Source organism: Rhinolophus ferrumequinum, chromosome 24, assembly GCF_004115265.2.
Source record: "Rhinolophus ferrumequinum isolate MPI-CBG mRhiFer1 chromosome 24, mRhiFer1_v1.p, whole genome shotgun sequence".
NCBI classification, from domain to species: domain Eukaryota; kingdom Metazoa; phylum Chordata; class Mammalia; order Chiroptera; family Rhinolophidae; genus Rhinolophus; species Rhinolophus ferrumequinum.
This window is the reverse complement of record NC_046307.1, coordinates 5,663,659-5,690,982: the sequence shown is the minus strand read 5'-3', so window position 1 is coordinate 5,690,982 and position 27,324 is coordinate 5,663,659. Positions and strand designations below refer to the sequence as shown.

The 27,324-nt window shown below is 40.6% G+C and overlaps 1 protein-coding gene across 2 annotated transcripts in view; it reads right to left on the bottom strand.

The window, feature by feature from the left end:
• Positions 1-27,324, bottom strand: part of UIMC1 (ubiquitin interaction motif containing 1) — an 88,331-nt gene continuing 61,007 nt past the window's right edge. The window contains exons 11-15 of one of the 2 annotated variants that reach the window (XM_033096105.1): positions 6,539-6,617; positions 3,730-3,901; positions 2,371-2,434; positions 1,332-1,374; positions 1-816 (exon numbers count right to left, since the gene is read on the bottom strand). In XM_033096105.1, the coding sequence (XP_032951996.1) occupies positions 606-816; positions 1,332-1,374; positions 2,371-2,434; positions 3,730-3,901; positions 6,539-6,617 (569 nt within the window). In that variant the 3' untranslated portion in view covers positions 1-605. The remainder of the gene's footprint in view (positions 817-1,331; positions 1,375-2,370; positions 2,435-3,729; positions 3,902-6,538; positions 6,618-27,324) is intronic. The other variant, XM_033096106.1, reaches the window with a different exon arrangement.

Below are 27,324 nucleotides of genomic sequence, written 5' to 3'. Positions count from 1 at the left end.
AATGGCAGGACACATCCCTCAGAGGTCTTATGCTCTGGGTGGGACAGCAAAATGAAGTGACAGGTGACTAAATGGTAGGAGTATCAGAAAAAGAAGTAGGACTCAATGCCCTGGCACCTTCCAGAATGGTGTCAGAAAAGGTCACGGGAGTAACCACACAGTGTTTGGAACTGTGCACTACACATTCAGTGAATACAGGCAGTATATCAAAGACCAGTAACAAAATTCATTCAGAAACATGTCATTTATGAGCGTGAGAACTAGCTCCACAATTAAAATATCCCCACCCGAAACCCTGTAACACAGAGGAAAGAAAGGAAAATCTCCGTCGTACTGAAATAAGATTTCATACAAACATAGATAAATATATTTAAATTTTCTTTTAACTATAAGCGAATTCAAACAGGCTGTTATAAAACAGAATATTATACACGGTTGTCTGTATAAATCATAGAAAACATAAAAACCAGAATGCTGGGTAGGTGCTGGTGGTGGAAACTGCAGGGCCAAACTTTCTCAACAAGGAACTGGGGTCACTAAGGCTTAATGAACATGGCCCACGCCTGGTGCTCAACTGGTTTTGTCAACCTTCGGACCCTGGAAACTCAGAATTTTCTCTTTTTTCCTCTGCCTGCTTTGGTCCGTGTCCGGCTGCCAGGCCGGACAGTAAACTGCTTTTTAAAGTCCACTAAGCAATCTGTAGCTTCTGAAATGGAAACAAAAGATTTGATGGGAGATTCATTTAAGTCGAGATGTGCAAGGGAACTCTGCATCTCTCTGCTGCAGCCTGCCTCTTCTGTCCCTGGTGAGGGTACCCTAGAGAGAAGAGGAAAAATGCATCATGCGTTGTACTGGGGGCTTTTACATACCTCAAGTCATATAACCTTGACTTGAGGTTATAGTCATCCAACCTGAGAAGTCATCCAATCTGAGAAGTACTATCGTTCCGCTTTCACAGATGAGGACATTGGGAAAATTGTACACCTCAAGCCCACAGTTGGACAGAGAATGAGGATTCAGACCCCAACTCCCAAGCTGCTTAAAATCCAAGTCAGAAGACCAAGGCTGGGTGGGGGTGGGGAGGTGGGGAGGAATAAGACACAGCTTTGGCTCTGCTTCTTTTAACACCATGTGTGAACTGAGCTAGCTGGCCATTCAATTCTTAGCTCAGATACATGAGGGTCACAGAGTTTCACAGAGAGAGGTCACACAGTTCCACAGTGATTTCTACCTTCAACAGTTTGAATATCACATTATACACAAAACCCAGGACTAGGCCTGCACTTTTCTAGAACTGCTGACAGCCACACTTCAACGTATCCCCCATTCACCTGAAGGCCACTGTTTCTGAAGACTTGGCCTTTACCTCCGCATCTGTGACAGGAGAGAAAAGGAATAATGTCGTTAGCAGTGTTGTCATCAAACCACCTCTCACTGATCCTGTGCTTCCTGTGCTCTGGGCCCTGCTTTTCGTCAGGCTTGTCCACGCAGCTCTATTCCCCAACCCCAGACCAATGGAATGTGAGCATTTAGCATCTAACAGACTCAGCCGCATAAGTGCTGAGGTGAATGCTTTTCAGTGAACAACCTCTGAATAAATCTACTTCGAATCTGGACTTGAGGAACAAGGAGTTGCCAAGGGAAACCTGGCACCTGCAGAGATTCACAACCTACTAATCTAGAGGCAATAGGACATGGGGCTCAGAGAGGCTGCCTTTTTACAGTCATCAGAAAGGCTTAAGGAAAAGCTCCTTTCCATCTGCATCTAGTGAACTTTAACAATAGCAACAAATAACAACCACAGTAATGATAGCAGCTAACATTTATCAAGAGCCTACTTATGCCAGGAAATATGTTTGGAGCTTTACCAGATATAGTCCTTACACTTTACAAAGTTGGTATTACTAACTCCATGCAATGCTCCAATCTACTCTACTGTTCCCTAACTCCTAGGCACAAAGAGACAGAGTTACTTCCTTCAATCCCTCAGGAGCACAGGTTGGACACTAAGCTAAAGGTAACACATGAATGACGCACAAAACATTAGGAGGCAGTAAAACCTGCATGCCTGATTTTCCATGCCTGTTCCTTTAGAAGGTATTTGGGGTTTGGGTTATTCCCGTGATTTAGAAATGGTTTTTCCCAATTCTACAGGTAGTCCTGCAAGTTTAGGCTTTATGAAGCCTGAAATGAAACGCATTGTGAATAAGATAGGGTATCTCCCATTTTCCTTAGGGAGAGATTACCTAGACCGAGTCTCCAAGGTCAAATGTACACCCACATAACTCCAACAAATAGGGAGTTGGCAGTGGTTCTTTTCACTGAAAGGCTTTAGGCAAAGGCCCAGAAAACTGGTCTGGGGGTCCTCACCTGCAGTCTTGTGCTCAGATTGTTCCAAGAGACTGAGGAGTCGACCTTCATTGCGGCCTTTTCCCTGTGACAGAGATAAATAGATGAAAGGGTTACCTCTTGGCAGAGAATCTAAAATACCACTTCCTTAGCCCAGATCACACCTGTCTCCAGGACCAAGAGGTGTGGAGGCACACCTCTAGGAAAGTCTTTTGCTTTCTAATAAATGAGGGTACACAAGCAAAAAAGCAAACTGTGATGAAGAGATACATCTTTATGCCAAGAATATTATCCAAGAATGAATAACAGAGTGAAGACAAATTATTCCACCAAGATCATATTACAGAACAGTAGCCTTTGACCTATGATAGATTTGGAGTGATCTAAAGTAGAAAACAACAGTTTCAAGGTAGCTCTAGGGTTAGTGATACCAGAAGAATAAACTGGCTCTACGGCATAAGCACATACCTCTAAAATCCAACTCCAAATCACCACCTCAAAATCACCCCACTCGGGGGTCTCTTTCTTGTGTCATGACAGATAATGGCTTCTCCATCTTAGCATACAGTGATTTTTATGTGAGTAAGTCTAGAATATGGAGCTGCTGTTTTATTTTTGATCTCTAAGCCAAGACTTACTCTTCCTAATCTCTAATCACAAAGCCCAGAAAGAACATCCATCTTTCCAGTGACCCAACCCCACAGTTTCCTAAGGCCAGGCACACAAAGCATCCAACAAAGTTGGTCTTGAAGACTGGCGGTTGGATATATGATTGGATATCCTTTCTGGAAAGCAATTTGGCAGTATGTTTCAAGAGGTTTTTAAATGTTTATATCCATTGCCCTAAGGGGAAATTTATTCTAAGGAAATAATCAGTGGTACAAAGACTAACTGTTTTAAACAGTCTTATAATACAGAAGAAGTGGAAAGTACCTGGATGTTCAATAATATAAGAATGGTTAAGTGACTTGTGATGTAAACATTAAGAGTAATTTAAAAAAAATAGTTTAAAAATAAACCAAGGAAGGTATTTATGCTACAATGTTATGTGTATACACACATGTACAATATGGTGTCAACTACATTAAAAATGCATAGAAAACACAACTGGAAGAAAATAAATAGGCCAAAATACTAAAAGTTATCATTGAGTAGCTAAATTATGATTGATAATTTCTCAATTCTTCATACGTTTTTTTAAACTTCCCGTATTTTCTACAATGAGCATATATTTTTTTATTTAAAAAAACACTAATTTTAAGAAGCATAAATCTTGTTTCAAGATAAACAGAAGAAGAGGGAGGACAAGCAGGGAGAAAAAAAGCCCAGGACAAAGCTGCGGAGGGTCAGGTGGCCTTCCCTAAAGCACTGCACACATACCTTTGGGTTCCTCGGCCGCTGCTGCCATTTCGCCTCCGCGTCTGAGCATCCTCTCTCACTCTCTTCAGGCCCATCTCTTTGGTCACGCCTTGCAAGCTGGAGACAGGACTCTACATGACACTGGTATTCTTTGAATGGGACCAGGGATTTACAGAGATAACACTTCTCATTCCTAGCCAATCAGAAGGAAGAAAAAGCAGTTTTAAAATTTGCTTTTGCCGCTGGGCTCCTGGATAAGTCTCAAATTGTGTTTTTACGTCTCAAAGTTATTCTGCTGAGAAGGCATGTCAACCAATGCAGACTCGCTCAGTGGGACCGCCAATAAAACTAACCCAACGCCAATCAAAAGGACTGAGTGATTAGCGGTTTTCCCCGGCTGATTCTCTGTACCCTGCTGTTGCAGCAGTGAGATGGTAATGAAATCAGCTCTTTTAACTATCACAAACAACGCTGTCTGCTCTTTAGACATAAAATATCTGTCAAACTCATCTGAAATTAAGTGTAATAGTTTTTTCAAAGGGAAGTTAAAATTTAGACAGAAAAGGGAGCACCAAGAGCATTAAATCAAGATAACAATTTTGCCAGGGTGGATGAACTTGTCTGATTAGTAAGTCAAATCCATCCATATGCCAACTTCCTTAATTCTACAACCTGCAGCATTAACTAGGAAGTTACAAAAGCATGTGGTTCTGCCAGAGGCTTCTCCGTAATTTTATACACATAGTTATTTTTATCTTTTTATAACAGTTGAGTTTGTGGAAAGAGGAAATTGTCCTTGAGGTAAGGTTTATTGGACATTGGTGAAAATGGAATGGTGGGAGACAAAGGAAGAAAATGAGTATTTATTAAGTATTTCCTCTGTGGTGAGAACTGGTGACAACTGGCTGTGCCAGTTCTGACCACATGACCTTAACCAATTATAATTTCTCTTTAATTCTTTAAACACTATTTCTCAATTAATTCTTTAGCCCTATTAGGAAGATACTATTCTCCTCAAGGTCCTATAGCTAATAATTGTCAGAAGCCATGTCTGATCACCTTAGTTTTAAGAAGCTGAAGAAAACTTTCCAAAGTTTGCTATCTTAGACTTCTCTCTCTGGCTGGTACTATTCAATCACTACAGCAAGAGAGATTTGGATTAGCGCTAAGAAAAAATTTCTCTGGAGGTTTTTAAAATAGAAGAAGTAAGTTTCTTAAGTACTTAATCATCTGAGAGAATGCAAGCAAAACTCTACTTTATGAGAAAAGCTAGAGCAGTGTAGCTTTCAAGGTTTATCAACGAATATAAAAAGCATTTATTAACGCCCTCCTACATGAGAGACGCAGCACTGGCAGGAGCTTAAGTCAGATAGGCTGTGCCAGTTCTGACCACATGACCTTAACCAATTATAATTTCTCTTCAGTTTCTCTATTTTTAAAAAAAAGGAAAAAAAAGTAACTACCTTACCAGCTATTGTGAGAATTACATAGTAAATAAAGCACATAGCACAATGGCTGGTATATAGTATTAGGTGCTCAACAAATAACTATAATTGTTACTGCTGTCTCAGATACGTTTTATTAGATTGCCGGGGAATAAAGCATGAATGAAGGCAAGTATCTGCCTTCAAATAACTAACAGCCTAGCCAGGGAAACAGAAATGTCCAAAAGAAACAAAAATAATTACTGCAGTACACTGTGATGAATCCAGTCCTAGAGGAATGTCTACATGACAGCAGGATTCCAAAAGAAGCAAGTGATCAGGACTGCTCAACTGGATTACAGAAGACAATTCTAAAATTTAAGGTCTAAGATCTGTGTTTCAAAGATAAATGTTTCCACCTAGTGACTAACTGCTCTAAGGTACTGTTGGTAAATAAAGTCTGCACTTTCGGGAGGCAGCACTTAAGCCTGACCCTCCCAGGCCCCCTACAATGTGCTTTCTTAGTCAAGCCACAACCCACAACCCAAGGAAGTTTCTATATTACCCAACTTTTTGCAATTCAGCTTCTGTACCACTACGTCGCAAAATAGCTCACTGCTTCCCAAAAGCACCAAACACCAATATGCAAATTCAAAGAAAAAGTTTTTAAATTTCAACATCAATTTTATTATAGCCAAAACAGTGGGATTAACTCTACATAATAAACTATTACATACACACAAAGTTATAGGGAATAAAGTTTATTTTGGCAACTAGTGTTAACCAAAATTAAAGTTGCATACGTTAGTAACATAACCCAACATCCTTCATTTGGTGTAAGTGTGACACATTTTCCTGCTTTCCTGTGTTCTGCTAAATCACCATAAGCTAAACTGCTTTATGAAACTAGCATGTTGAAATTTAGCTTTCCTTTTTTTGCTTATACTCTGATTCCAAAGCTAACAGCAATGTGGAAGTGGAATGGACAGCAGGACTTTTTAGGGTAATAAAAAGGGATATACAGAGGCCACCTACACTGACATAAACTGGGAATAAGAAAAAGAAACTAAGGCATCCAAGCATCAAAGTGATTGGCAGGCCAAAGAAACCCAAGAGAGGTGAGGGAGGAATTAGTCACTTTATTTGGTCCAAGCAATGGTCCACCAAACAAGAGGAACTCTTGGGGTGGCCGGATGGCTCAGTTGGTTAGAGCACGAGCTCTGAACAACAGGGTCACTGGTTCAATTCCCACATGGGCCAGTGAGCTGCGCCCTCCACAACTAGACTGAAGGACAACTGCTTGGAGAAACACACTGCCCCCCAATATTCCCCAATAAAATGTATAACAAACAAACAAACAAACGACACAAACCAAGAGGAACTCTGAACACCGCGTACTTGCTTACTTGTCAATGCCCAGGAAAGCCTGGGCCGCGGGCCCCCTGGCGCTCTTCTCCTTGGCCTCTTTTTGTCTCCGAGTCAACACTTGCAACAACAACAAAACAAAAACAAAAAAAGAAGAAGAAAAACTGTTAGGTAGACTCTGAATATAAAAGACAAAATGTATAGGAAGAAGCAAAGTTTAAAATCCGATTCCACCGGGAGACGTGCACCGAGAAGCCTCAGCCTTTCTAATAGAGTACCGCCTGTGATGAATGTACTAACCTGCCGACCACAACACATGCCCGTATTTGCTAATGAGATCTATTCATCCGCTAAAGACCTCGTCCACACCAAGAAACGCCTTTGTGTACTACCCCAACCTGCAGCCCTCGAGGGAGGGCTTTCTACTTTCCCAATTAAAATTCTGATTGGTGTGACCACATCCCAACGAGGCGCTCTGTGAGACACAGTAATAGTAGCCACACTGAGTGCCCACATTATCTCCAATCTTTACAAAACTCTGCAAAGTGTTCCATTTACAAGTGAGGACACTGGAACTGAGAACAGTAAACACAACCAGCCTTTTCCACTGCACCAACCACCTCCCAATTCTAGATGGGTATATAGACACCTTTGGTCCCGGTGGCATACAAATACTTTATCTTATACCAAAAGGCATCTGTTTATAAAATCATTGTCTCTTAAAAGATCTTGGAGGTTATTTAACCAACTGTTTTCCCATCTTCATTCTTTGCAGTAACAAGAAAAACTGTGACCATCTCATTTCAAATCTTGCCTTCTTCCCTCTTGACACTTGAAATTCTCATGACAGAGAATTTAGGAAAGTTATTAGTTCACAAAATAATTGAGACTGTGAAGCATTTATCTAGTCCAGGGGTGTCCAAACTGCGGCCCGCGGGCCAACTGCAGCCTGCAATCCATTGTTAATTGGCCCGCAGCAAATTCCAAAAATATATTTAGTTTACTTAAATAAGCCAGGTGAGGCAACACGTACTTCACCGCGAGTGAGTGGCCCGGCTGTGTGCGTATTTTACCGCATATGGCCCTTGGTGAAAAACGTTGAAAAAAGTTTGGACACCCCTGATCTAGTCCAAGGGTCAGTAAACTTTCTGTAAAGGGTCAGACAGTAAACACGTTAGGCTTGGCAGGCCATCTGGTCTCTGTCACCACCAGTGAACTCTGCACTGTGGCAGAAATGCAGCCATAAACGATACATAAATAACTGGGTGTGGTGTGTTCCAATAAAACTTACTGAAACAAACAAACAGATTTCTGGCTGGATTTGGCTCCCAGCTACCATAGTGTTTGCCTACCCTCTAGTCCAACCTCCCACTCATAAAAAAATGCCTTCTGTGAGTATCCCTGACAAGTAATCACACAGTTTTCAATCTGACTATCCACTCACTAAGGGGAATTCTCGTCCTCCTAGGGAAACCCATTTTACTGCTCCACCACAACCTGGCTCAGTCTGCACTTACTAGAGGCTCTATGACTATGTTTGCCCCCCTTTTTCACAGGTCAACTCTAACACTTAAGTGCATTACAATCTTGGATTGACTCAGTTCTCTTCCCTACTGAAATGTAACGTCCTTCAAAACAGCGACTGTATCTAGTCATTAAACCAATCTCGAATGCGACTTGGGTTGCAGAACCTTTTGAGTGCCTAGGTTAGTTCTAATCCTTGTAACAATCCTCCAGATCGGTATTATTATTCTGCCCTGTTTTAAAGGTATGGCAACAAACAGAGGAATTGACTTCGCCAAGTTCCCACAACTGGTAAGTAGTAGAACCCAGGATACAATTTATATCTGTCTGATTTCTATACCCATGTTTTACCTTCCTAGTTAACTTCCTCTACACACACCCCAATTTCTGTCTCTCTTTATATGTGTGGCACCCCAAAGTAGACCCAATACTCAACAAGCAATCTAACCAGTAAAGAGATCATAAGAACCATAAACTACCCCACCTAGACCCAATCTACTAACTTAGCCGAGGCTGTTTGCTTTACTGCCAATCCTGGTATACCGTTGGTTTAAATTGAGCTTAAAGGTAATTAAGGTCCATCCCCTACCCTCCCAAATCATTTTCAAACAAAATGTTATCAAGACAGGTCTCCTAATTCTATACTTGGGTAACTAGGCTGTTGGGTATTTTCCCCCTTTAAACACAGGACTTTGTATTTCTCCCCGTTTCCAGGTGAACATTCAGTCTGTTCAGATGATCTGCAGTCTTGAGCCTGTCATCTGATGTTATTAGCTCTCTTTTCCAGCTTCGTGTCATGTGAATATATGACAAGCGTACTTTCTACATCTTCATCCAAGTCACTGGAGGGAAAAGTGGTTGTAAAGAACATGGCAAAGGACAGAAAACTGTGGCATGTTACCAGAGCAACCTGTCTTCTTCCCTCTGGTCCCAGTCTCCTTTAAATACTTCATCAAGCAAATATTTATAGAGAATCTTCAATGTGCAAGTAATTTGGGGAGACACAGGAAATTGTGAGGCAGGGTCCTTGCTCTTACGGAGCTTACAATTTACAAAGGGAGACAGCACATACACTCGAATAATACCAGGTATTACCAGGTATTACCAAGTGGCACCCCAAAGTAGATACCAAGTGTATCTACTGTACACTTGTAATACCAAGTGTAAAGAGATGTGCATAATAAAACAAGATCATACACACAAGCAACTATTAATAGTGTTTGCCTCTGGGGAGGATGGCGTAAGGACTGGAAGAGGAGGGAGGCATATTTTTTACTACATCCTTTTCTGCCCTACTGAATTAAAAATTAAAAGCGGGATAAAAGAGACAATATTATAGAGATAGCAGATAATCTATCTCTAAGCTCCTTCCAACCCAGAGATTTTATAAGTAAAAATAAAGTACTGCAGGAGAAAAACATCCTGGACATAATTGTATAACCGCCTTCAAATCCACCTTCTATTCTATCAGCTAGCCCACATTTCTCCATCTTATGTACTTCATGAGAGATTTTATCTAGTGCCTTGCTGAAATCAATTCTTCAAAGGTTGGCACCTCACAGATTACAGAAAACTTTAAGGGTTGTTTTTTTCTCCCTCTTTCCATTTGTCCCTCATCTTGACTACCAAGTATTTTTCCAAAAGAAATACTTGGAAACCACTCCACAGACAGGGCTAGAAAAAGAATTATTTGCTTCTAGCACTTTATGTATACCTCTACTGCACTTAGCACATTTCTGCTGTTATTTGTTTGTGTCTCTGTCTCCTTTCTATACTGTGCAACTTTCTGAATTCAGAGATTCTGGGTTTTGTTTTGATCTCTTCAGCATCCTTAGCAGAACCTAGCATATATTAAACACTAATAAATATTTCCGAAATTAAATCATAGCAGTGGATTCAAGGGGAAAAAGTAGGTCCTTGTTTTATGAGGGCCTACTCTGTACCAGGGCCTTTATAAACATAATCTCTAATCCTTACAACAAAACCCTGCAAGGCATATATCATTATCTGTATTTTATAGATGAAGAAATATTAAATAACCTGATCAAGATCACAAAGCTAAAACAATAACAAAACAGCCGCCATCATGGCACCAGGAATGCAATACAAGTCTGACTTGAAAGAAGCTTATGTCCTTCTACAAGAGCAGACTGCCTCTGCTGAGAAATAAGAAAGTAAAGGATGAGAAGAGAAAAAGTGGTAAGTGGTGAGTGACTGGCAGGTGGAAAAGAATCTGAGGGGAGAGACTTGGCAGATGGGTGGGACTTATACGCTAATTCTATTATTAAATGTTATGATTGTGGTGTACTGGGCTGGGCCTTGCAGTTAAGTTTTTCCTTTGAAACCTACTGCCCCTGCAAAGGACCAGAAAAGTGTAAATTGTTCTAAAGGAGTCTCCAACTCCAGTTTTATGAGGGTTGAGACAGCCATTTCAACTAGCTGCAGGCAGAGACTTCAGCATGAAACTAAAATCCAAAACCCTTACTGGTAGTGACAACAGCCAAAGATTTCAAAAGGAAACAATGGAGTCTGAAGACACCTAGCAGGAAAACAACTACTAGTGTGAGGTAAGTCAAATGGAGGAGAGGAGGGGCATCGCTGAGAGCTGTACAGCCACCTATATAAACCGACGACATGTCTTCAGCCCTTTACATAATGGCTGGAAAACACTCTAAGGAGCTGCGCTTGGGCCCTGTCTTGGCAAAGATACAAGGAGGCAGGAACGCCTCGCAGAAGAGAGTGCACCAACTTCAGACATGGACAAGATGGTATCCAAACTGGGACTCCACTAGCTGTGTCGCCACACGCAAGTTAACTGCTCTAGGTATTGGCTGACTTACCCACAAAACGAGAGGACATAGCATCTACCCTCACGAATTTTGGTAAGGATCACATCAGATAACCCAAATAAGATATGAGTGTCCAGGCCACAGAAAGCATTCAGCAAACCTAAATTATTATTATTATTATTACATAATTGTCATCATTATTCTTCCAGACTTATTTCTTAGCCTTATCCAAACATTTATGCTCATCCTTAGAACAAGCATTTGCCAGCCTGTCGATAATTTGGGTTAGGTCTTAGTCTTAAGTGGTCCCATACTAGTTTGTACAAACAAAATGGACAAATAACCGAAGTATCACAGAACAATTATCAATACTATATAAGCATCAGCACATTTGTTACCAAAATCCAAAGACAAAGCATCAAAAATAAAAACATATGGCCTATAGCCTAATAGCTATGTAGAGTATCAGATGGGTAATAGACTTACTGAGGTTATTACTTTGTGAGCTACATAAATGTCTAATCACTATGTTGTTTCGTACACCTGAAACTGAAAAAAATACATACATACATACACACACACACACATATATATGTGGCCTAGAACTGTTAATAGTGAAAACAATGGCTCCCGGGAAGAGTAGAAATTTTATACACAAAGAGAAATTCGGGAGAATGACAGCGGTTAGTCTCTTCAATTTGTCTCCCGTAACCTGCAAACTGCCTGAGCAGAAAATAGCGGGCGGCCACAGACTTGTGTATGTTCCCGGACGTGCTAAGAGGGAGGGCCGGCGAGCACCACCTGCAGGGTGCCTGCCGCCTGCCTCAACCAACGCTGCTGGCCTCCCCTAAGGGACGAATCCCAACCGAAAGGCTATCAATAGAACAAATTATCTGCCATTCTCTGAGAGATGTGGTTATTTAAATTTTAATTAGAATTAAAAATGATTTAAAATTCAGCTCCTCAGTTCAATGAGCCACATTTCAACTGCTCAACGGCCACATGTGACTAGTCCTCGCTTCCATATTTGACCCACAAATATTCTGTCGTTACAGACAGGCCCACTGGCTGGCACTGCTCCTTTAAGAGCTAACCAGGACTAATATTATCATGCCTTAAGTCTGTTTACCTGGGACACCACGAGAAATCCAAGCCTCCCTGGCATCTCTCATCACCTAGAGTCTCACCCCGCCTGACTCTAATCTGTCACCTGGGGGGGCTTTTCTGATCCGACTCAATCGCCCTATTCTTACTCTCCCTCTGGAATTCCTGTCAGGGATCAACAAAATTCCCACCGTTCCCAACGTCCTCTGAAAGTTCCCTTCGTCTTCTTGCTCTCACTGAAAGATCCTCTGAGGAGAGTGCTTCTCCTTGGACCTGTTCAAGTCCTGGCTTGTTTCTTCTTCCAAACATCCCAGTACTACTGGCTGGGGGTGGGGTATATGTCCTCTTACTCCTCTTTGTTGCTTCCAGGCGACGGGAAAAATCTAGTGTGAAGCACAAATCGTTGTGCTACCCGACCCTGAAGCGGTCATCTCCTACCTTCCTGGTCACCTGCCCCCCACCAGCCACCCACACGTCCCAGCCCGGCCATTCACTGAAAATTTTCACACGTCACTCACCGTCTTTCTCTTCACCACGCCTGCCATCATTCTTGGTGATTTCAATACATACTGTATCAGACTGAGGCACAGGAAGTTGCAGTTTTTGTAGGTTCGACCTAAGGTAGGATCCGTCCGATACTCTGGCCTCTCAGTTCCTCGACCTCTCGCGGTCTGCTCCCACGGATCACACCTTTTATCTCAGCCTTTCTCAGCTCAGGTGCTGAGGGAGGAGTAAGCCTAATGCCCTGCGGCACCGTCTGCATCTAAAGTGGCTGGTACCAGTTTTGTACCATCCTTGGGAGAAGTAAGGTCACAACAGTCTGTTCTGTTCATCTTCCGTGTTCCGTGCTTCCAGTGAGGAACCCGGCTTGAGCCTGTCAGTAATCGTGCCACTTGCAAGGTCTCAGTTTCAGATGTCTGTTCTCTTATCAGCGCCACCACCAGTCTTTCAGCTCCTTCCTCTAGTAGCCTAACTCCAGTAATCCTTCAGCCCTCGAGGACGTCTAACTCCAGACGGTCACCTTTTCACTGCCCATTACCCTGTCATGTCCTCACTTTCCCTCTTACCTAACTTAGACCTCACGGTTATTATAGTAACAATTCCCTCGCATATGCTCTCAGCTTGTTTCTAATTTCTCTTGTACTCCCTGCAAAGCCCAGTTTTGGTTCAGTCCGACCCTCCACTGTTCTGTGTTTCTACCTAAGCAGCACGCAGTGCCGACCACAGCCTTCAGGTGGCTCCTCAGCCCTGCCTGGCGGTGCCGGTCTGTTGGCACAGGTGGCTGTTGCACTTCCGGGGACTATTTCTCATCTTCTCCGCTACCCTCACACCTCCAGTGTCCATCCCGACTGCTGGCGGCATTCTTTTTTGTTTCAATATAACACCGTTATTGAGATATGACATATTACATAATTCACTAATTTCAGGTATAATTCAGTGGTTTTCAGTATGTCCAGAGTTGAACGGCCCTCACCACAATCAATTTCAGAACATTTTTGGTAACCAAAAATGAAATCTGTTCTTACTAGCAGTCGTTCTCCATTTCCCCCAAACTCCCAGCCCCAGGCAACCACTAACGTGCTGTCTGTATCTATGGATTTCCCGATTCTGGGCGTGTCCTGTAAATGGACTCATACAATACGTGGGCTTTTGTGGCTGGCTTCCTTCACTTAACACATGTTTTTAAGGTTCACGCATACTATAGCACGTATCAGTACTTCATCCCTTTTTTCCCCACTGTGGTTGCACCATTCCACATTCCTACCAACAACATACTGTTATTCCAATTTCTCCACATTCTTGCCAACCTTTGTTATTTTCAGATTTGTTTTTTAATAGCCATCCTAGTGGCTACGAGGTGTGACCTCACTGTGCCTTCGACTTGCATTTCCCTAATGACTAATGACGTTGATTATCTTTTTATGTGCTTGTTGGTCATTTGTGTACCTCCTTTGGAGAAATGTCAATTCAAGTCCTTTGTTTTAATTGGGTTGTTTATCTTTTTGTTGTTGAATGGCAAGAGGTCTTTATATATTCTGGAATCTAGACCCGTACAAACAGGATTTGCAAGTATTTTCTCCCATTCTGTAGGTTTTCTTTTCACTTTCTTGATAATGTCCTTTGGTGCACGACAGTTTTAAAATTTGATGGAGTCCAACTAATCTATTTTTTTTTTCCTTTTCCTGGTGCTTTTTGTGTCTAAGAAGCTAAAAATCCTTTGCCAAATCTAAGGTCATGGAGATTTACCCCCAGGAGAGTTTTACAGTTTTAGCACTTACATTTAGGTCTTTGATCCATCGTTTGTATGTGGTGTGAGGTAAGGGTCCAACTTCTTTTGCATGTGGCCATTCAGTTGTCCCAGCAACATTTGTTGAAAAGACTGTTTATCACCTACCGAACTGTCCTGATACCTTTGTCAAAAAGTGATTGCCCATAAATGTACAGTTTTAATTCTGGACTCTCAGTTCTATTCCATTGATCTATATATACCTATCTTTATGTCAGTACCACGCTGTCTTAATAAGTTGTAAAATCGGGAAGTGTGAACCCTCAGCTTTGTTCTTTTTCAAGACTGTTTTTTGGCTATTGTGGATCCTTTGTATCTCCCAATCTCAAACCATGGAGTCATCATTAACTCAGTTGCTTGGGTATAAAACCTTGGTGTAATCCTTGAGTTTTCTCTTTCTCCCACTCCCAACAAATCTTGTAGGTATGACTTTCAAAATACATCCCAAATTTGACAACTTCTTCACCTCACAGCTATCACTGTGACCCAAGTAAGCATTTGACCCTGCCTGGAATACTGAGCAGCCTCCTGCTTAGTCTGTTCGCTTCTACTTTGCTCCTGTCCCTCTACAGACTACTTTCCACACAGTAGACAAAGTCAGATTACATCACTCCCTTGCTCTCAACCCTTCTATGGCTTTTCATCATATTTAGAATAAAGTGCAAAACCCCACGTGATCTGACCACTGCTTCTCGCTCTTTTCCCCTATTGTTCATCCCATTTCAGTTACTGTGACTTCCCTGCGGCACGAAGAAACATGCCAAACACACACTTGCATTTGGGCCTTTATACATATCCCCTTTACTATTCAAATATCAGCTTGAGAAGTCTTCCGTGATCTTCTTATTTAAGAGCCCCCCACACACACACGTTCCCTGCCCTGGACATTGTCTATCCTTGTTCTTATCTTATTTTCCTCAAATTTTATTTATTATCTGTTTTCCCCCATGAGAATGTAAGTTTCAGGAGAGCACAGAATTCTCTTTTGTTCAGTGGTGTATCTCAGCTTGTATAACAGTATCTGGGTTATAGTAGGTGCTAAATAAATATTGATTGGTGCTGTCAGTTAAAGGAGTATAAATAATACATTATAAACAACACTGTTGTCTTATGAATTATTCAGGAGGACTCTCTAATTTGAGCATCCTGCAGTGGGCTTAGCCAGAAACCTGAGCCAAAGCTGCCTCCTCTCATCCTGACCCTCAGTCACAAAGTTTGATTGATTCTCTCACCAAAAGATTCTCAGATCAAATCTATCCACTCCCATTGCCACTGCTTCATTACTCATCTCCCTGTTTCTAGACTCAATCCCTCCAACCCACCTTTCATACTGCTCCAAGAATAACTCCAGCCCCGCATTACCAGAGGCAGTACCCAGGATCTTCCCTGACCTAGGGAGACCCCAGTCTCTGCACTTGAACAGGACCCTATGTGCACATCTATCATAACACTTCTTACACAACGTTCTAATTATTGCTTTACCTATTTATCTCCCCCAGCAGAATGTCTCTTCATCACTTCAGAATTCCACATTCCTGGCATAAAATTGACACTGAAGATAAACGTATATTTAATTAATCAATTTGGTAAGGTAGTTTCTTATTAACAAGTTTGGTGGAGTATTTTCTTGGCTTTAAGAACAACAAAATGGGCGGACGGGTGACTCAGTTGGTTAGAGCGCAAGCTCTGGGCAGCAGGGCTGCTGGTTCGATTCCCACATAGGCCAGCAAGCTGCGCCCTCCGCAACGAAAATGAAGTCAATGAGGTGCCGCTCAGCTCCCGGGTGGCCAGATGGCTCAGTTGGTTGGAGCGTGGGCTCTCAACCACAAGGTTGCTGGTTTGACTCCTCGACTCCCGCAAGGGATGGTGAGCTGCGTCCCTTGCAACTAGCAATGGACCTGGAGCTGAGCTATGCCCTCCACAACTACGATTGAAAATACAACAACTTGACTTGGAAAAAGTCCCTGAAGTACACACTGTTCCCCAATAAAAATCCTGTTCCCCTTCCCCAATAAAATCTTAAAAATATATATATATATATATTTTTATAACTTAAGATGAAAATGTCTCTAGAGCCTGATCTGAAATAACTCTTGAAATGGGAAGGCCCTATCTGCCTCACTCCACTCAATAAATAAATTCTCATTGTTCTCTCAGGTACTAGACTTGATAATCTTATTCTGCCAGAGACAGTTTCTATCTCAAAAATCCTAATGAGTATGTTGATGGTTCCTAATTATAAACACCCTAAAAAGGCAGGCATCCCTGGGTTCATTTTACAGATGAGCAAATAAGGGCTCAGAAGGCTCAATCCTGTAACTCCCTGGTCTAGGCTATGATTCCAAGTCTGTTAGACTCCAAAGCCAGTACCACAATACTGAACTGCCTTCTTTGCTACAGAGAAGCCACAGAGGCCCCTGTCCAAATTCAAGTTGTAGCAATGTCTTTTCAAGTTTAAAGATAAGTTTTATTTCTCAAGAGGTACACCTGAATTTTGAGCTCTTGATCTTAACCTTCAGTGCTGCTGCAGTTACCCCCTGCACCTGAAGTGCTTTGCATGGCTTGCTCAACATCTTTCCACATAAAGACAAAAATATTCATATAAAAATATTCTTAGCAGTGGCCCCCACCCCAAGGCTAAAGGGAAGAGTCAATACTGAGAAAAATCTTAAAACCACACAATTTCTATTTAGGATATAAAAATAAAGGGTCTAGAACCATTATATTTTTATGAACAAAATTTCTCAGTCTATGAGGTACTGAATAATTTAGAGGTCTTAGAAAAACAACCCCTTGTCTAGTTCCTACTAGTACTTGTGTGTAATATTTATTGCTCAATCTTTTTCTTTAACAGCTGCAATTTTTATTTAAGCAATTTGACAATATATATCTAGAATTTTGAAATAATTCAATCTTCTGACCCATGAATTATACTTTGGGAATCCACTCTGAGGAAATCATCTGAATTTAGATGAGATCGTAAGACAAAGATATTTTATCCAAGTATTATTTATAACAATAAAACATTTAAACAACCCAATGTTCAAATACAAGATAAAATAATATGCCAGAATTCAAACTAAAGACTGAAAGGAAATATACCAACATATCAACTGTAATTGAGGAGGGAGAGGGGGTTGGGTTTTGGGTGATTATTTTTGGATCATTAATTTTCTATGTTGCCAATTTTTTTTCAATGAGCATATACCACTTTAATCATTTACAAAATTGTTTAAATACTGAGAGACACCCTAAATGAAATAACTGATCTAGGCAATGATCATCAGTGAACGTTAGTTGAAAGCTGGGCTTTCTAATGGATAGATTAGGTTGATCCCACTGGTCCATCTTAACATCATAAAAGAAAGATAACCAGAGAGTTTGTGCCTCCCAATCTGATGCAATATGAAATATATAATACCACCTTATAAAATACTCGTCAAAAAAATGAAATAAACTAAATCGGATCGAGCCTCAACTCTACCTAGAAGTTTCCAGAAATTATAGTCTAGAACAGAAGAATATGTTAAAGATAGAACAGGGAAACAATCAGCAAAATCCAGGAGGGAAATTCTAAAAGACAAAAAGCCAGTCTCTTTAACAGATAAACCATAATGGGGGAAAAAGAGGGGGGAGGATAACATCGATTAAAAGAGACATCAACCCAATGTATTATATGAACCTTGTTTGGACCCTAATTTGAACAAACCATTAAAAAAAATTATGAGATAATTGGGGAAAGGGAGATGCTGACTGGTGTGATAATGGCACTGTGGCTTTATTTTTTTTAATAGTCCTTGTCTTTTAGATACATATTAAAATATTTATAGATGAAATGCTAGGCCTGAATATTGCTTCAAAAAAATGTATTGGGGGTGGTGGGATGGGAGGCAAATTGTACATGAAAAAAGACTGGCCATATATTGATAACTGCTAAAGCTGCAAAATGGGTTCACAGGGATTCATTATACTATTAAACAATAAAAATAAAATACAGACTTAAAATAAAACCTGCTGTTAAAAGCTAAATATTTAAAAATAAAAAAGTAAGGAAAGAGGGTGGCCTGTTAGCTTAGTTGGTTAGAGCACAGTGCTTTTTTTTATATATATATAAAGATTTTATTGAGGAAGGGCAACAGGACTTTATTGGGGAATAGTGTGTACTTCCAGGACTTTTTTCCAAGTGAAGTTGTTGTCCTTTCAATCTTAGTTGTGGAGGGTGCCGTTCAGCTTCAAGTTGTTGTCCTTTCAGTCTTAGTTGTGGAGGGCGCAGCTCAGCTCCAGGTCCAGTTGCCGTTGCTAGTTGCAGGGGGCACAGCCCACCATCCCTTGCGGGAGTCGAAACCGGCAACCTTGTGATTGAGAGGACGCGCTCCAACCAACTGAGCCATCCGGGAGCTCAGCGGCAGCTCAGCTCAAGGTGCCGTGTTCAATTTTAGTTGCAGGGGGCGCTGCCCACCATCACTTGCGGGAGTCCAGGAATCGGACTGGCAACCTTGTGATTGAGAGCCCGCACTCCAATCAACTGAGCCATCCCAGGGGCAGCTCAGCTCAAGGTGCGGTGTTCAATCTTAGTTGCAGGGGGTGCTGCCCACCAGCCCTTGCGGGACTCGAGGAATTGCACTGGCAACCTTGTGGTTGAGAGCCCACTGGCCCATGTGGGAATCAAACCGGCCGCCTTCGGAGTTAGGAGCACGGAGCTCTAACCGCCTGAGCCACCGGGCGCCCCCACAGTGCTTTTAAAAACAGGGTTGCCGGTTCGATCCCCACAGGGGCCACTGTGAGCTGCGCCCTCCACAACTAGATTGAAACAACTACGACTTGGAGCTGATGTTCTTGGAAAAATACACCTACATAAATAAAAGCTTAAAAGAAAAAAAAAAGTAAGAAAAGGATTCACATCAAACTCTTCACACAGTTGTTTGAATTCAGCTGGTTCATGGATGAATTTTTTCTGAGTAAAATTTCCCTAAATCCTTCTATAATAAAGATGTTCTACTTTTAAAAAACTGTTAGAAGGAAAAACTGCCAATGATTACAAGTGGAGCCCTTGGATAAATGACAAATTCCAGGGATGAAGCAGGAAAAGTCAAGATAACCCCACGACCTCTTGTAATAAAAAGTAAGGAAGTGCTCAAAGAACTAACAGGCATATGCCAAAAGGTTACAGAAGACTTTCACATTTGGAACAACTTGAACATCGAAATGACTGCTGAAAGAATGAATTATAACACATTAAATTTAAAAAATGAAACCATGAGTCTATAACACATTAAAAAAATATTAACTGGGGAGGAGAGAAAAAGTTCCTCTACAGAAGAATGTTAGCTAGTTAACATAGAAGAATGACAGGAATAAAATAAAAATTAAAAAATCACCATTCACTACTATAATAACTAATTTAAGCAAGAATCACCAATAGGTGCTAAAACCACGGGTGAATGCCTACTTGGGAACAGGATATTCATACAGCCTCAAAGTACTACCCCACAGGTGGCACTGCTGATCACAAAACGGAAAAGGTACCTTTACAGATGAAAATCTATCTGACAGACACCACCTAAGAGACAGGATCAAATTTAACAATCCCAATAGTACAAACAAATATCATTTGCTCCCTGATGTGCTATGTTATGGACTGAATGTTTATGTTCCTCCAAAATTCCTATGTTGAAATCCTAAGCCCTAATGTGATGGTATTAGCATGTGGGGCCTCTGGGTGGTGATTAGGGCATGAGGGTGGAGCCTCCATGAAATGGGACCAGTGCCCTTTAAAGGGCTGACAAGCCCAGAGTTCTCTCATTCCACCACCTATGGACACAGCAGGAATTCGGCAATCTATAACCCAGAAGATGGCTCCCTTACCAGATAACAAGAATGTAAGGAAGTTTGTTGCCAGTAGACTCACACTATAAAAAATGCTAACAGCAATTCTTCGGGCTAAAGGTGATGACTCCATATGGATACAGATCATCAGGAAAAACTGAAGAGTATCAGAAATGGTAAATATCTAGTAAATATGAAAGACTATTTTCCTCTCAATTTCTTTAAAATACACAGGGCTGTTTAAAGAAAAACTATGTTTTAAGGGGTTTATAATGTATGTAGCTGTACATACGACAACTAGAGCATAAAAGAAAGGGGAGGGAAGTAAATGGACCTACACAGTTACAAGATTTTCTACAGTTTTCATAAAGTGGTATTAACTCTAAGTAGACTTTGAAAGTCTACCATGCCTAGAGCAGCCACTAAAAATGCAGAGGTATAGCAAAAAAAAAAAGAAATAAAGAAAGCAATTCTATAACATATTCAAATAATCAATAAAAGGCAGGAAAGAAAAAAAAATTTGAAAAAACAAAATGGACAAACAGAAAACAATACAATGGTATACCTAAGTCCAACTATATCAATGATTAAATGTTAATTAATTGAATTTCCAATTAAAAATTAGAGACTGTCAAAATAAAAAGCATGACCCAATGGTATGCTATCTACAAGAGATGCACTTTAAAAACACAAATATGTTCAAAGTAAATGAACAGAAAAAGGATATCCAGGCAAACATTAGGCATAAGAGTTGAAATTGCTAGAACCATGTCTAGTTGTTCTAGCAGATGAAATACACATCAAGAAAATATTACCAGAGGTAAAGCTGGAAACTAAACAATATACTTACAAGTTGGCTCTAAAATATTTATGGAAATGCAAAGGACTAGAATATCCACAGCAATCTTTAAAAAAAGAAGAAAGGTATCTGACTTCAAGACTTACTATGGAACTATGTGTAGTCAACATATTTGTGGTATAGGCATAAGTAAAAACAAACAGATCAAAATGAAGTAGAACAAAGAATCCAGACACAAGTCTGCACTTATATAGTCATCTGAATTTCTCCAAAGTCACCAAAGTAACCGAATGAAAGGGAAATCTTCAACAAACGATGCTGGAATAACTAGATATCCACATGGAAGAAATAAACCTCATCCCTTACTTCACTCCACATACAAAAATCAATTCAAGATGTGTCATAAACCCAAACAGAAAATAATAACTATAAAAACAACAAACTGATATTTAGACTTTATCTTAAAAGTTCTGCTCCATACACCATTAGGAAAATGAATAGGCATGTCACAGACTAGAAGAAAATATCTGTACAAAATATATTTGACAAATGACTGGTATTCAGGACATGAGGAATTCTTGTCTCAACAATAAAAAGTCAAACAATCCAATTTACTAGTATATAGCAGGTGCTCATAAATGGTAGCTATTGTTGCTTAAAATTAGGTATGATTTATAAAGACTTGGCAAATTAAATCCTTTTATTTAATGCAAAAATAATATCTTGCTATCAAGTATTTCCTTTATATTAAGTAGGCCCTTAGAAAATTCCTTAGTAGCAAGTCAGCCTGTGAATAATCGATCTCCACAGCCACCAAAGAAGTAATTCTGATAGTTCGTCTGACCCTTTGACTTTGCACAAGTGCTTTCCCAGAGGTGACTTATGTCACATTAACTCTGTTCACCAGGAAATAGTCTGAATCCATCAAATTGTTTCTTCCAAGTAATTGAAAAGCTGACAAGGTCAATTCTAATGAGATGAGATTTCATGTTTGCATTCAGAGGTGAAGGATTCTACTACTCTACATTCCTAAAACTGACTGAGGCTTCTATGGTCTCCTCAAACTTTCCCTTGAGTGTAGATGTCCCCATCTCTACAGATGGGAAGGCAGACAGAACACAGCAATGAAGAGGAATGCTAGCTCTGGAGACAGGCAGACCTGGGCATGGGCCCTGGCTCTCCTGCTGATTAACTAACTGTCTGATGCTGGACAAGTACTAAACCTCTCTGATACCAGGTTCCTCACAGGTAAAATGGAGATAACACTTATTCTCTAAGGTAATTATTGTCCTGTCTGCAGCTCTAAGATGCCATGCTTCCCCCAAAATAAGACCTAGCCAGACAATCAGCTCTAATGCATCTTTTGGAGCAAAAATTAATATAAGATCCGGTATTATATTATATATTATATATTATATTACATTATATAAGACCTGGTCTTATATTATAGTAAAATAAGACCAGGTCTTGTATTAATTTTTGCTCTACAAGATGCATTAGAGCTGATTGTCCGGCTAGGTCTTATTTTCGGGGAAATACAGTAGTTCTAATGGAAATGATTGACCTAATATTAATTCCTTGACCTTTCTTCTTTCTCAAAATGCTCTAGATGCCTAAACTTAAAAGTATGACTAGATCATGAGTGAGAGAACTTCTCTAAAGTGATTTTTAGCTGTTAATATATCTTCAACACATAATACTTCGAGTATTAACTCAAGTGCTAATAAGAGCTATTGTATTTTTCAAGGAAGGAACAAGCACATCTGGCAGAAAACAAAACCAAACCAAACAGAACTGCTCAAAGAAATCCCGAGGCCTGGCTCTTCAGCAGCAGGCACAATGAGTGGAGGTAAGCAGAGTCACGACAGGAACAAGACGGGAAGAGTGAGGCACTGAGGACCTGGGATGCATTCCGACTGCCCTTTCACATGCCTCGTCACACAGCAACTTCATGAACGCGCCACAGTGGGGCCGATATGAGGAAATGCTCCACAGAAAGGCTGAAAAGTTTTCAGAAGACAACTAAGACGCCCCCTCTACCAGGGCCCCTCCTCCTCCGCCCTTTGAGCTTCCTCCTCTCATTACCAGTGACAATGACTTCTTCATCCTCTCTCCTTGTTGCCCACTCCCCCCTTAATTCTGCATGGATTCCAACACTCTTTTTTCCCATGTTAGTGCCATTTCTATTCATACCGATTAGGTCTTTCCGCAGGATCAGCACTGCTTGTGCTTCAAGAAATAAAAGCTTTCACAGCATTCACACAAGAAGGGGGTTGCCATCCCAAGCATAAATCTGGAAACTTGGTAAAAACTGATGGGTGTGTGAAAAAAATCTGGAAAGCACCTTTGATGCTGAAGGCAAATGACTTACAAAGAACTTATATAAACTGATAGATAAGCAAAATACTAAGAACCCAATAGATACTTAAAGAACAAGTCTTCAAAGAAGAAATATAAATTGGCTTTTTTTAAAAAGAAAAAACTTCAACTTTACTACTAATCAAAGAAATATAAAGTATAATGAAATGCCATTGTTTACCTATAAATATGCCATGCTTTTAAAAAAAGAAGATTATTTCTCAGTATTTGGAATGGTGTGATGAGAGTAATACTCTCATGTTACTAGTGAGAATTTAAATGAGCATAACCTTCCAGAAAGCAATCTGAAAACTTTATACATATAATCCAGTAATTCTACTTTTAGTAATCCAGTTTAAAGAAATAACTAATCAGAAGTTCAGACAATTTATGCATTATAAGGCTCATTGCTATTTTAGATACATATCTTTAACGGGGGGGGGGGGCGGGGGAAGGTAAAAAAACCCATGCTTGATATTAGGGTAACAGTGAAGTAAGAATGTCCTTTTTCTCAACAATCTTGTCAGTGGTTACTACCTTTGTTTTAGCACTTCACCAATCTGTATCATACTTAGTCATGCCCAGGTTTGTTTGCCTCAATGGACTATGAATTCCCTGAATACAAATTTGAGTCCCATTCAGCTCCTTTCCACCTCTTGAGCACACCCCCAGGCCCTAGCACAATACTTCACTAATACCAGGACACAAACATTTGTTAAGCTGAATTACTGTATAAAGGCAACTAATCAATGACTTCTGATAGTATAATTTTATACACATAAAGACATACGAACACACACGTAAAAGACATGGAACAAATACTAAACTTATAACTGACCTAATTCTACCACAATTTGGAATAAACTCACTCAATTCCATGAGATTAGAGGAATGAGTATTGGATTGCACTCTAATATAATTGTAGTAGTCAGAATCTACAGTCATTCCTCTTTATCCTTTCTTTGCCTGGAACACAGATGTGAGGTCTAGAGATGCAGCAGCCATCTTGAAACTGTAAGTCAAGAAGCCACAAGTCAAAGACTGTAGAACCAACCCAAAGAAAAAAGCCTCTCATTACATCACTGAGTTACTGCCTCGGTCTTGACATCTTGTTATGTGAGAAAAAGAAAAACTACATGTTAAACCCATTATTAATGGTGTTTTCTGTTACTGTGATTGATAGAATTTTCTGATAGATGCTAACAGAATTTTCCATTCCTTGTTCTGACTTATAAACGATACACACGTACCGCCACCCACTTGGTTATGGTGACTAGACCAGGGGTGGACACTTACACCAATCAGTCTTTCTTTAGCCTGCTTTGTGTGTTCTCCTTCTATGGCTGCTGGCAAACATTTTGCTTGCCCCTTGGAAAAAGCCTATCTGTTGAATACAGACAAATGGAGCCAGAAGATGGAGACATCAGCTCTGCTTGAAGCCTACACCAGACTTCTCAATTGTGCCAACTGTCTCTTTTTTGCTTACGGTTATTTGAATTATATTTCCAACACTTACATCTAAAAGAGTCCCACATACTACAGTGGGGTAAGCATACAAATAATTTTTACAGTTGGAAAAAACTTTGTCCATATTAACCTACATAACTCAAGTGACATTTGTCGTTCTCCAGTTGCCTATTATTTCCGTTCACACTGCCCATACTACAAGCACATTGAATCTCTTGCTTTCCTATACACCCTTCACATTTTTCTATCTATGTGATTTTTGCCTACTGTCCTTTACATTAATGCCCTTCTCTCTCAGTCGTCGCCAATCACATTTCCTCTGAAACCACAGGATTTTATCTGTATGTCCCTTATATTTGACCTTGCATTACACTTAGTCATGTGCACGTCTATGTACCCAACTGCACTGTAATCTCAGTGTGTTTGGATTTGTGTATCTCTTCACAGGTCAGTCTGTCTCCCAAATCCATGTTATTTCTACTAAACCTATGGTACTTCCCAATAGCATATAGTTAACAACTTCAGGAGTTAGGTGTCAATAGCAATATTGTCCTAGGTAGCACAAAAGCTATATTAATAGAAGTGAGAGGACTGAAGGAGGTACAAATTACATTTAGGTAGGCAAATACAGGTATATAAAACAGAAAAACATCAATTTTGTCTAATTTAAGAAATGTTTTACTTATCGAGGTTCACATCTTATGATTTTTGCCAAATCTCCCAAGTTGAGCCGATTCTAGGTCTGTCCTTCTCTACTAGCTCCACCCACCCACTTACTTACACACCATTATTTTCCCAGGAGATATCCATGAAGAGAAAATTAGTCCTGGCATTATCCTGACACTAAGCCACACCCTGTATCTAGGCCCCGAGTGTGAACAGAGAGTTTCCCTAACTCTCCTATTATCTATTTCCCACTAGCTTTTTCTTACCACTTTAACAATCAGATTGCCTTTCCCTGCCTTTCATCTCTCCCTTAGCTCTGCCTGGCTGACGGACCTCACAGAGACTACACAGGCAGGAAAAATATTCAAATAATAGCAGCAGCTATCATTTATTGAATGTCTGTTACAATCTAAATACAGTGCTAGATACTTTATAAAGTGTCTCTGATTCTCATGACAATCCTGATGATGTCAGACTAATTTTACAAACAAGGCACCTGAGCCTCAAAGAGGTAAGGTAACTTCTCAAATATCACCCCGCTGACGGTATTACAGCTGAAATTAAGTTCAGCTCCGCCTAGTTCCATAGCCCATGTTTCTCCCACGCTATCATATTGCCAAAAACAAAACGTTGGCTGTTCTCCCAGCTCCCACCTTTGTCCCTCACCCCGACAATCGATTCACACAGCAGCCAGACTGACCCTGTGCTCAAATATTAATTTTCTTTGATCAAATCCCTCCAATGGTCCTCCTTTGCTGAGAGTAAAAGCTGAAGTCCTTACTATGGGCCTAAGAGCCCTATGTGATCTGTCCACTGGTCCACTCCCCAATTACCTCTCTGGTCTGTTTCTCTCTCTCAGTTACTCCACTCCAGCCACACTGGCTTGTCATTCCTCTCACATACACACCATGCCTGTTCACACTTTTGGGTCTTCACACTTACTGTTCCATCAGCCTGTAACACTCTTCTCCACCTCGAAGTTCTGTTAGCTTACTCCCTCACTTCTTTTAGGTCTCTTGTTCAAATGCCACCTTCTCAATGCAACCTTCCCTGGCCACCTATTTTAAAATTGTGACCTCAGACTCCCTATCCCCTCCCTTCTTTGCTTTCTGTTTTTCTCCAAAATATGTATTACTACTTGACATATTGTATGTTTATTTGTCTATTGTCAGTATCCTACTACTAGAATAAAAGCTCCACGAGGACAGGGCCTCTGTATATTCTGTTCACTGTATCTGGTATATAGTTGGTACTTAATATTTATTGAATGAGTAAATGAAGATCCTTATTCTTTCTAGGTGTTTAAATAAAAATGGTATCAAAGACATTTTCCAGAAAGCAAATGCAAAGGCAACCTGCCTTTGTTCTAGTCTAGATTAATTTAGCAAAGCCTCAAACAATGACTTTAAAGACCACTCCCTCTAATTTTTCCATAGTTGTGAATTGAGAGCTGTGTCATTGAGCAACAGAGTGAGCACAGACTGCGCCGACTTAACCGGAGCGTAGTATTATAATCAAATAAAACTTACAGCAAAGTTAATCAGACACATATTTAATGATATGCATAATTGTCATTGTGCTGCACGGTAAGTAGGCATAAATGGTAGACACTTCATGTAAATGACTCTAATTACTATTTTTTTTACACAGCCAACCAAACCAAGCATGTCTAGGATCAGATTCAGGGGAAAACAGGAAGGCAGGGAAAGCTGGCTACCTAAGTCCGAGAGGTAAGACCTCTCTCGTATTTCAGACCCTGAGGCGTTGGGCGAATGGTCCCCCAGCCTGGGGGGTGCGTCTTCAAGAGTAACTCTTTCCCCTCCATAGTAGCAGAGGTTTCCTTTTACCAAAGATTACAAAATTAGGCTGAGGTCTTGGCCTCTGTCTCCAGTTATAAAGCTGAGAGGAACCAGGGCAATCACCACTGCCCCAGGACAACAGGGGCAGGCAAGCTGGTAGAGAAACCAAATAGCAAACTTACTGAGGACCTATGCCAGGCACACTAGT